This window comes from Pristis pectinata, chromosome 27, assembly GCF_009764475.1.
Source record: "Pristis pectinata isolate sPriPec2 chromosome 27, sPriPec2.1.pri, whole genome shotgun sequence".
Taxonomy (NCBI): domain Eukaryota; kingdom Metazoa; phylum Chordata; class Chondrichthyes; order Rhinopristiformes; family Pristidae; genus Pristis; species Pristis pectinata.
Window position 1 is genome coordinate 4,430,615 of NC_067431.1, and position 12,179 is coordinate 4,442,793.

Sequence of the window (12,179 nt, forward strand, 5' to 3'; positions counted from 1 at the left end):
AGAAATATTGCCTACCGCAGAAACCACCTGATCATGAAAGTTGTGCTGAACACAAAAACCTCCCATTCTTTGCCCCTTTGTTATTGTTATTCTGGTCTACGTTCCATATTTTGTCACTGTCCAATAGGAGGACAGCAATCCTATTCCCTATTCTCCCCACATTCCCATCAGCTTCCCCCCCCCACCCCAGATTCTACCACTCACCTGCACACCCAGGGCAATTTATAGCAGCCAATTAACCTATGAGCACGTCTTTGAGATGTGGGAGGAAACCGGAGCACCCACAAGAAACCCATGTGGTCACCAGGAAAACGTGCAAACTTTGCACAGACAGCAGCCAAGGTTGGGATCAAACCCGGGTTGCTGGAACTGTGAGGCAGAAGTTCTGCCAGCTGTACCATAGTTCTGCCCTGAATTTCCCAGTGAATTTTCTCCTTAATTGATTTAAAAATCCATCCCACTAGTTGGTGACCATCAGAACAGTCCTCGTGGTATAATCCCACCTCTATTGTTTCTCACTGTGAAACACATTCTCTCCTTTCTCTTCAGCACTGCAATGCTCTCCTTCATCAGTACTGCCTCTCCCACCACTTTTTTCCCTTCCCACCTTCCTAGACTCCTTGTATTCAGGAATATTTAGAATCCAATCTTGTTCTTCTTTTAGCCAGATATTTGTTACTGCCAGGGCATCTTAATTCCAAATGCCTCTACAGGTTATCAACATTGTTCAAGATGCATTATGAATTTATGTACATGCACTGTAATCCCACCTCAGAGCTTCTTGTAATCTCTTAGTTTGCTTCAGTTTAAAAATGATCTCCACTCAGCGTTCAACATCTTTGACCATCTCCCTCCAACCTGACATTGAACTCCTGTACCCGGAGACCAGCTTCCTCAACCCAATGTCCAATTCTCCCAGTGCCCTGTATTCTTTTCCCAGTGTTAGTCTCTGTCCAGCCATGTCAACTCTCTGCCCAGTGACCAACGTCCTCCTTGCAGTTTCCATCTCCCTCAGCTCTGTTTCAAACCTTTGCTGCCAACATCCCTCACCCAGGAACTCCCGAAATTGCAGACATCCCATCTTGAAGATGGTGATGATTACTCCTTCTCTGTAATCCCTGCCACACTCTCCTCTTCCCAGGTGAGAGAGATAAGGTCACAAGTTTGCACCGGAAGCAATTCTCCTCCTTGTTTCAGTATTTCATTGGGGATTTTGTCTGCGCCACTGGCCTTGTCGTCTCTCTGCTGTCAGATGGCCTTTCTGACCTCTTGCTGTCCTGGGGTGCTGCCAAGTTTGTAACCGAGAGAGCTGCAATCCCTTGGAGAGTCAACCCTCCATCATAAAAGCTAAGCAATGCTTTATCAAGTTAAATCAGTGACATTTCACTACAAGCAGCACTGACATAACAGGACCCAGTCCTGCATTCAACAACTCACACCTGTTAATTTCACTCAGCCCAGGCTTTTACCTGGTCCTCCCAAGAGAGGTCACAGTCAGTTCTGCTACATGACACCTTCACCTCCCACAGCAACCTGGGCAAAGAAAACGTTTTTGCAAAGTTTTTACTGTTGAATATTACAACATCGTTGGATCAAAATCCTGGAACTCCTTATCTAACAGTCCTGAGTGCACCTTCACTGCCAGTCAGGGAACAGTTCCACCAACATCTTAAGGACAAGCAGGGATTTTCAAGACATGCTGCAATGCTTGTGATGCCTTCTGTCTCGAGCAAAAACAACCAAAAGCAACACTTGCAAAATCAGGGAATTGCAAGGAGCAGCAAAACACTAAACCAAATTATAATAATTGCACATTGCCGGTAACTGAAGCACCAATGGAAGGCAGGAAGAAAAATCTCTAAACAAGATTTTCATCAAATATTGCAGTTATCCTGTTAACTCTAATTGGGAAATTAGTTGCAGGTGTGCTGTCGAAAGCAGGGACCCTCCAGCAGTGTCTGTACACCGCAGAGTTTGAGATGTCTCAGAATTATAAAGTCATCACAGCATGGGGAAGTCATCAGTGGCTCATTGAGAGCAATCCCAGTCAATCTCCCTGCTCTGTCTCTGCAGTCCTGCAAGTTTTTTCCCCTCCAGTACTGATCCAACTTCCCTTTTGAGCATCTCCACTTCCATCCGTCATAGGACATTATCACTCACTGTATCAAATGGACGTTCCTCACATCCTTCTCTATCTCTTGCCCAAGACTCCATGTCCTCAAGTCCCTGCAATACCAGCTAACAGAAACACTGTCTAAACCAGCCATAATTTTGTACACCTCAGTCCAACATCCCCTTGACCTCCTTGGACCTGAGAAAAACAACCCCAGTTTCTCCAGTCTAAACTTCTCACTAAAATCCCTGCCAATTCTCCTCCACATCCTCTCAAGCTGGTGAACAAAACGGGACACAATACTCCAATTTGGTGTAACCAGGGCTTTATAAAGGTTCAGCAGAACTCCCTGCTTCGGCATTCAATGTCTCTGTTGATAAAGCCAAAGATCTGGTCGATAAGCTTTGCCCTGTCACCCTCAGAAATCTACCTCATGAGCCCCTGCACGTTCTTTAGAACTGTACCATTGTTGACATTCGCTCTCCCTCACTAAGGTCCATCACCTCACACTTCTCTATATCAAACTCCACCTGAAACTTCCCCACAACCACACACCTCCCACGCTTCTCATCTTCCCTTTCCTAGCCTTTTTTTTATCTTTCTCCCCCCTCTCTCTCCTTACCTTTGACCCATCCTCCAGTGGATCTGCTCTCCCCTCCTCCCCCACACCTGCCTATCATCTGCATCTACCTATCACCACCCTGTGCCCGCCCCGCCTCCCCTCTTTTGTCCACCTATCACTGCTCTGCTTTTCCCTCCTATATATTGGGCTTCCCCTTTTCCTATCTTCAGTCCTGAAGAAGAGTCCTGACCCGAAACGTTGACCGCCTGCTTTTCTCCACGGATGCTGCCTGGCCTGCTGAGTTCCTCCAGCGTCGTCGTGTTTTTCATCTGGATTCCAGCATCTGTAGTCCTTTGTTTCTCCACTTGCCACCTGTCTGCCCATTCCACTGGCTGAATTATATCCTTCTGCAGTCAACTGGTTTCATTCTCAGTATTTGTCACACCTCTAAGTTTGATATATTTGGCAGATCTGGACTTATCCCTCTTAAAATACAAATGATTTACATATATCAAAAACAGTCACCTAGACTCTAGAAAACACCACAGTTACCACTCCTCAGTCTGAGAATCTACTTACCGCAACCTGTTTTTTTGTCCTGAGGCAATGATTTTTCGCAAGCTGTCACTGAACCTCCTATTCCATGAGCCTCAGTTTTGTTAACTAGCATTTTATGCCGAAATTTGTTAAACACTTTCTTAAAATCCATATGGAGAACATTCACTGCATACCCTTCATCATGTTGTCATACGCTAGCACCTTCTGGGATCCACTCAACAGGTTCCTATCTCAATCTTCAAAACTCATTTTGAGTCGTAGGGAGATACAGCATGGAAATAGGCCATTCGGCCCACTGAGTCCGTGCTGACCATCAACCACCAGTTACACTAATCCTACATCAATTCGATGTTTTATTCTCCCCACATTCTCATCAACTCTGTAGATTTACCATTCACCTCCACACGAGGGCAATGTAGTTATGGAAAGGGATAAGGTAAGTTCTCAAGTTGAGGTCTTCAGTTGCGGGTCATCTGATTTCAATATTGTAAGAGATGACTTGGCTAAAGTATATTGGGAGCAGAGTCTTTTAGAAGAGAGTTAGCAAGAGTTCAGGGCCAGCACGTTCCAGTAAAGGTGCAAGGCAAAGATGGCAAGATTAGGGAACCTTTGATGATAAAGGTTGGTGATAGAAGGCAGATGTTAGTGGTGGGAGGATGCTTTTCGGATGAGAAGTCTGTGACCGGCAGTGTACTGCAGGGATTGGTGCTGGGATTCTTGTTTGTGAACCCTTGTTTGTGATATATATTAACGACTTGGATGTGAATGTAGGAGATATGATTAGTAAGTTTGCAGAGGTAAGTGGTGTTGTGGACAGCAAGGAAGGCTGTCAAAAGCTACAGCAGATTATAGGTCAGATAGAAAAGTGGGCAGAGCATTGGCAGATGGAATTAGATCCTGATAAGTGTGAGGTGATGCATTTTGGGGATTCATATTGGGGTAGTATATATACACTAACTGATAGGGTCCTAAAGGAATGTTGATGAACAGAAGGTCTGTGGGGTTCAAGTTCATAATTTCCTGAAAGTGGAAACAAAGGTAGAGAGGTGATAAAGGCAGCATGATTGCCTTCATGGGTCAGGGCATAGCATATAAAAGTTGGGATGTTATGTTGCAACTTTGCAAAGCACTGCTTAGACTGTACTTGGAGCATTGTGTGCAGTTCTAGTCACCACATGACAAGAAGGATGTGGTTATACAGGAGAGAGTGCAGAGGAGATTCAACAGGATGTCTCCTGGATTAGAGGACTTTAGTTATGGGAAGAGAGTGGACAGGCTGGGCTGGTTTTCCCTGGGATGGAGGACGCTGAGGGGTGACTTGATAGAAAGAGAAATTATCAGAGGCATAGATAGGGTAGATTGTCAGAATCTTTTTCCCATGGTTAGGGTATCAAAAACAAAAGGGCATAGGTTTGAGGTGAGCGGAAGGAATCTTCAAGAGGATTTGAGGGGAAAGATTTTTGCACAGATAGTAGCTGATATCTGGAACGTACTGCCAGAGGAGGTGGAGTCAGATACACTCACTATGTTTAAGAGATATTTAGACAGGCACTTACATAAGCAAGGCACAAAAAGATACAGACCTAATGCAGGAAAATGGGATCAGTCTCTGTGCTGTACAACTCTATGACTCTATAACTCTCACTTAGTGGTCCGTTAACTGGTGTGGTCACACAGTAGTGTAGAGGTTAACCTAACGCTATTACAGCGCCAGTGACCTGGGTTCAATTCTGCTGCTGTCTAAGGAGTTTGTACCTTCTCCCTGTGACTGTGTGGGTTTCCTCCGGGTGCTCCGGTTTCCTCCCACATTGCAAAGACGTATGGGTTAGGAAGTTGTGGGCGTGCTATGTTGGCACCAGAAGCGTGGCGACACTTGCAGGCTGTGCCCAGAACACAATAACGCAAAAAGATGCCTTTCACTGTGTTTTGATGCACATGTAACTAATAAACAAATATCTTATCTTTCAATATCTTTAACCTACTAACCCACATGTACCATTTCCTAACATTGACAGGAACAATAACCAGGTGTTTTCTTATATGTGGGCAACCACATCCAGCCCTCCCCCAAGCACACCAATAAAATGGTTCTGAATTTCACTCTTGCTATCTGGCCACCTTAGGGGATTGAAATCATCTGTGTTCACCAGGGAGGGTAGGTTGGGCCTGGGTTTAATACCTACCCCAATGTCCTCCAATGATGGGCTAGTTTAGACTACAGACTAAGCTCTGGGGCAGGTCGACTCTGCAGCCTGCCAACACGAAGTCAAGCTGCATTTTGGTGTGAACTAGGCTTAAGCAGCAATCAGCAGACAAAAGAGATGCCCTATCCCCTGCTGGTCTGTGTTCAGTGAGCTCATCCCATCTGGGTTGGTGGAGAGAGTGTTGTGGGTGTTTGTGGTGGGATCAGTGGTGGTGTGTGGTAGAGTAGGCCAGTATTCCTGCTCCTGATGTCTGTTCTGAGATTCTCCCTGGGAAATGCCTGGATACAGCAGTTTACTGATCAAGGCAGACATCAAAGCAAGGCCACCTGGGCAAGGTATCAGAGCGCCTGCAGAGTTGTCCCAGTCAGCAGTCAACAGTGACTCCAGAGAGGGAGCTGGGCATGGCTGATAAAGACATGGGGACAAAGAGGGAATCGGAATGAATAATTGTGGTAATTGCAGGCTGTGACTTCAACTACAATTATTAATATAATGAATTGTTCTCTGATTCCCTCTATAATGCTTCAGAAAAGAGGATAAGCATCTTTAATTATAGCTTAATTTTCTGCAGGAAGATGTAGAGCATTGGCTTTTGTTGAAGGGATTAACATTGCACTAAAGATCTAACAAGGACAAAAACATTACAGAGTGGGGGAAGAGGGACATTGTGGTCAGAAGAGGGCCAGAGCTGTACGTAACACAGTACTCACAGGCCAGGCTGTTGACTAGAGGGTTTGCACTTTTATGAAAATTTTCAGTTCATCAGTCAGCGTATTTAGAGCTATGTTCTGATTCAGAATGAGGTTTCCATTTGAGACCAGTTATGTATACTGCACAATGATGTCCACTGGTGTGATATATATATATATATATATATATATATATATATATATATATATATATATATATATATATATAGACACACACACAAACTTATACACATGAACATGCATTCAAATGAACACGTGTGCACATGCACACCCACATTCTCACATGCATTTGCATGCACATATGTACGCGCACACACAGATTCTTATGTACACTAAAATACCTATAGACTGATCTAAATGCCCATGTGTGTACTTTCACACATATTCTCTCACATATAAGCTACAAGCACAAACATTCACACACCAGCCACTGGAGAAAACATTATGACAATAACAACTTCCATTTACCTCACACCTTGAACATAGTGAACCCTCAGGGAGTTTCATGTTTTCAAATAAAACGTTGATGACAAACCACAAAAAAATTGACAGATGACAGAAAGTTTGGTGAAAGGAAGAGGTTTTAAGTTGCATTTTTAGTGTAAAGCAGACTGGTGCCTGCTCTGCATCTCCAATACCCAGGCAGCTGAAGTCACCTGGTGATGACACACACTGCTGTCATGGGCAGACATAGCCGGGAACCCAGCTCAGTGCCGGCCCTGTTACTCTGCAGCCTGCCTGTGTGGTTCTGAAGCACACTGAGCAATTGTTTCCAACAGCTCTGAGAAAGTGAAATAAATACAGGTGACAAGTGAGTCCAATAAAAATGTAAATAAAATAAGAAATTGATTTTCTTGACTTCACGGTTTGGGACCCAGTTTATTTTCTTCTCCCTGGTTCTCTCTCCACTTCCCTCCTGTGTGCATTTTTGTTTACTTACAGCGTGGTAACAGCCCTTCAGGCCCAAAGAGTCCGCGCCGCCCATTTTAAACCCATATTAACCTACCTGTACGTCTTTAGAATGTAGGAGGAAACCAGAGCACCCAGAGGAAACCCACGCAGACACAGGAGAACGTACAAACTCCTTACAGACAGCGATGGGAATCGAACCCCGATCGCTGACGCTGTAATAGTGTCGCACTAACCGCTACACTACCATGCCACCCTGGTGTCGAGTCCTGCTGCCTTTTCTCTCATCTCTGCCCAGTGATTGCAGCAAGCTGTTTAGCCACGTGTGGCATCGCAAAACCATCCATTCCTGCCCTCAACTGGTATTGAAATCCCCGGACTCCTAGCCCCAGTGATCAGGGATGGGAATCCCAGAGGATTTGTCCACCTACACTGGGAATTATGCTGCTTGCCACAGTGTCACTGGTAATCAAATACAGAGCTGGAGGAGGAAATGAACCTGAAAGGTAACTGAAATTGTTTCTGAAACTTTCAAAAGGGGATCAGTGCAGAATTAGTGTAAATGGGTGCTCTTTGGTTGGCACAGATTTGTCAGGCTGGAAGGCCTGCTTACGTGCTGCATGACTCCTGATTCTTCACAGTAAGAAGCAGCAAAGGCAATCTGCACAGGAGTGAAGACAATGTGAATGAGAATTGGGCTTCGAACAATTATGCCACCAAGTGCACAGGCACACGGTTGACCGGACAGTGCACTGACATGTGTGTAGATTGCTCCATTGTGACAAGGATATTTATCTAAATTCATCCAAATACCACTGGCAAAGGGTAAACAATGAACTTAAAGATATATTCAGACCAAATATTGGAGGCTTTAAGCCAGAGGAAATTTTTAATTTGTCACAACACTCAGGGGACGAAGCCACTGGTGGTTGTGACTGATTTTACTAATTAACCAACAACCTCGGGCAAAAATCAGGTCAGAGTTTCGAAGCTGGACTGGAAAAAGGCACTCAGTGTGGAGGCTTCAAGGTTATTGGGAAAGGATGCAGAGATGTTCCAGTATACCCACACAGGGACCATAGGTCACATACCTAGGTCAAGCCAGGTACAAAGCCAGTGTGCTGGAAGTGCCTCCCTGTCCTGGATGCACTATGGAACCTGGTGGAGGAAATGTTGGATAATCCAGAGAAGAGAGCTCCAGCAAAGACAAATCCGAGTAACTGGCCTACTCCACGTCAGTGTCAGTGTGGACAGGATCACCTCACAGGTGAGGGTACTCACCTGTATGGTGATTACAGGTGACTTTGAACCAAGCAATTGACTATGAGTGGGTCCTGAGGCCTATTTCACAGGAATTACTGAGGAGCTGGGAGGAGCCAAGGTTTGCACCAATCTAGATTGGAAGTAGCAGAGTCAGTGCTAATTGACAATTACTACAGATGGGTCTTTACTTCACCCCATATGGTGTGCATGCAAAGATTGTTCAAGCTATGTTGGACAAGATACAAAAGGCATAGATCACTGTCAATGCACTGAGGTTCATGTACTAGTTGCCACAAGTACTGAAAAAATTCTCAGATATTAATTGTGTCCAAGCAGCTACACAGGTACAAAGTATAAAAGGAGCAAGTGTACAGTTGGATGGAAAGCTGTGGTTTGTTAATCTTAGAGACAAATGGATCGCAACCAGTCAAAGAAATAATGGAAGTAATTGTGAATCCACAAAACCTAACAATGTTAATAGAACCACGGTCATTCTTATGCATGGTACAGAATCATGCCTGGTCTTCAACAGCATGGACACTATTGCATCAGTTACCGGTACAATAGAAATGGAGCAAAGAAGAGCAAAAGACATTTAACTTGTGTAGGAAGAGTCTGGATATGAGTCTTTACAAAGCTGGAAATAAACAATGTGCTCTTTCCAAACAGCACACGCTGATTACTGTGAGCAACGGTTTGATAACTTTTAGTCATTGTACTCAAAATGGATCAGGTGAAATATATGGGAGAATTGAGATTCATTTTCTCATGTCATGCCTTATCACGAGCAAAATCTCAGATAGTTGTCTTCAATTTTGTTTATTTCTATTTGTGTTCTTTATGAAACAAAATGGTTTCAAGCACCATATCCAGAGCCAAATGGTACAGTAAGAATTGTCAAAAAGTACCTTAGGAACAGGCAAGAGATGAGTGCTAATGGGTGCTAATGGAAGAGATCAAGTTCCTTGCAAGGCTGCAGAATTACAGCAGATTGCACATCCATTTATATTCCCGCCGACTTACCAATGCACAGAAGACTCAACCTGAGTGAGTTTAGTTCAGACAGATCCTGAGGAGAGTGGAACAGGGGACAGTGGAGACAAATGAAATTTTGACTCAAGTTGTGGAGAGAAACAATGGGAACACCTCACATATCTCACTCTTGGAGAACGTGAATATATGAAGCACTGTTTCTTCATAAAGAGGAAAGCAATTTAAATGTAGGGTGTGTATGTACAACACACACAGGAACAGGGTAGTTGAACAGTTGAATAAAACAGTGGCCCCTATTCGTTTGCATCTCTTTCTGATTCTTTGGGTTTTCTATTGCCCAGCTATATGTGTCTCCAAATATTTCCTCCATAACTTTATGCATTAAAATGTCTGCCGTGTTTAGAGTGCACAGACTCCATCTCCTCACAATGATGTCAGCTGTATTTAGATTGAAAATCTTGCAGGTTTTCCTCATTCCCCACTTTCAAACATGGTATTACGCTGAGGGTGGTGCTGGAGACAGGCCTGTGAACCATTATTGACTCCCTATATTTCACCCGATATGGCTTCCCCCCCCCCCCCAGGTTTAACTTGCCCCCGAAAGGCCTGAGTTATAAGGAGAGGTTGGGCAGGCTTGGAGCGTAGGAGACTGAGGGATAACCTTATGGAGGTGTATTAAATCATGAGGAGCATAGAGAGAAAGCACACAGTCTTTTTCACAGGGAAGGGGAAATCAGAAACTAGAGGGCTTAGGTTTAAGGTGAGAGGGGAAAGATTTGAAACAGACCCGTGGGGCAACATCTTCATGCAGGGGGTGGTGCATATATGGAATGAGCTGCCAGAGGAAATGGTTGAGGCAGGTACAATGACAACATTTAAGAGACACTTGGACAGGTACATGGATAGGATTGGTTCAGAGGGATATGGGCCAAATGAAGGCAATTGGGACTATTTAGATGGACATTTTGGTCAGCATTGATGAATTGGACTGAAGGGCCTGTTTCTGTGCTGTATTATTCTATGACTTTCTCTTCAAGGTTTTTCTTTAATCCAGCTCTGGATCTTTTCTTGGGATCCAAAAGGTGTGAGAAAGGTACAACATCCCAATCTCTTAGACCCACAATCAGTGACTGCCCTCTTCATCCATGCCCCTACACTGTAATACCAGTGCCAACTCTTCTAGATTTGGACACACAAGTGATTCTGCAAGGTTCCTTTGGGACCTGCTATACCACACTTCACTCAGCATTATTCATTCTGAAAAAATGGCAACAATCTCAGAAAACTCCTTCTGACAGTCCAACAGGCTGTTCGTACCGGTGGCTGGAGATCTTTAAAGTGCAGGATGACTACCCCACTACATTGTCCCAAAGGCTGCTGGAACTGAAGATTCATTTTGCACTATAGTTGTGACCACTGCTGGAAACTAAACATTTTGGTTTTTATTTATTTTCTTTGAAGTCTTGTATTTATTATCTTTGATGATATCACAAACAGGGAAAATCTATTAAATTGTCAGTCAAGAATTACCCAATTGGGTTACAAAGATTCTCTTCCAACTGGGCGAATTCGGCCAAAGGGCTTGTTTCCATGCTGTATGTCTATGACTACACTGTGTGGAAAGGCAGGACATCAGAAGGATTGATCTGTCAGAAGGCCAGTGGTGGGGAAGATAGGTGGGTCGTCATGTGATGAAGCCTCCAGGATCCCAGAGATTCCATCACATGACCCAAAGTCATCCAGTGCAACACAGCTCTGGGTGGTCACACAGGGAGAGAGGAGAGGATAATGATGTGTTTCAATGAAGGGTCATCGTCTTGAAAAGTTAACTCTTTCCTTTCCACACATGGTACTTGACTTGTTATTATTGCAGCATTTTCAGTTTTATTTTAGATTTACAGCATCTCTAATGTCTGCAGTTATTGAGAGGCGAACGCTCAGTTTAAGCAAAGCTTTTTTTTTATTGTTTTCCCATCAGGCCATGCCTCCTCATTCACCCTGCAGCCTGAGGACAGAGTCGTGGTGGCTGGTCACCCAGTCACCCTGTCCTGCGCAGTCGCAGGCTATCGCGGGATCGTTCTGTGGACAAAGGACGGACTTGGGTTGGGGGTTGAGAAGCAGCTGCCAGGTAAGGAGCTGACAGCAGAGCTAATGACATTCTCTCTTTTTTTTAAATAAAAGTGTTTCTTAACCAAAAGCACTACAAAAAAGGACAACCAGTGTCAATACACTACAACTAATACAGAAGAGAAACTAAGCAGCTACACAACTACAGTAAAAGAATGTTAACTGAACACCCGCAGAACACGCATGCAACACAATACCTGCTAACGCAACACACATCACTTCAGATAAGAATCGTATTGTCACTGTCCATGACACATGATCCCGAGGCGCCCGAGTGTGGAACTCAACCAAGGTGCCCACCGAGACCACATGCTCCCTCTCCAAGGACACCCGTGCACACATGTAAGCCTTGGCCACACAAGCTATGTCCTTCATGCACAGTACCAGGCTAATGGCAGACCAATTCCTCAGCAGGCAATTCAGGGCCCCAGTACATCACACCCAATTAGAGAAACAGACAGTTCTCCTAAGTTGTTGAGTAGTGGAATGTTACAAGATCCTGAAATAGTAAATAGAAATACTGTGCATTTAAATATAAGAAACAGAAGCAGGAAGCCATTTAGTGCCTTATTCTGTTGTTGTTCAGTAAGCTCATGGCCAATCTTTTGCCTCACTCTCCTGCACTAAACACATCACTTGATTCCCTTAATATCTGAAAACCTATTGACTGCTCTGTTGAACATTAGCATTGACAGATCCTCCACAGCACTCTTTGGTGGAGCATTCCAAATCTTCCCCAA

General features: G+C 44.3%; 1 protein-coding gene across 1 annotated transcript in view; it reads left to right on the forward strand.

Annotated features, from left to right (window-relative positions):
* The window catches only part of kirrel3a (kirre like nephrin family adhesion molecule 3a), a 527,277-nt gene that overhangs the window by 295,922 nt on the left and 219,176 nt on the right, over positions 1-12,179 (forward strand). The window contains exon 2 of the mRNA XM_052039890.1: positions 11,291-11,440. Coding sequence (XP_051895850.1) covers positions 11,291-11,440 — 150 coding nt within the window. The remainder of the gene's footprint in view (positions 1-11,290; positions 11,441-12,179) is intronic.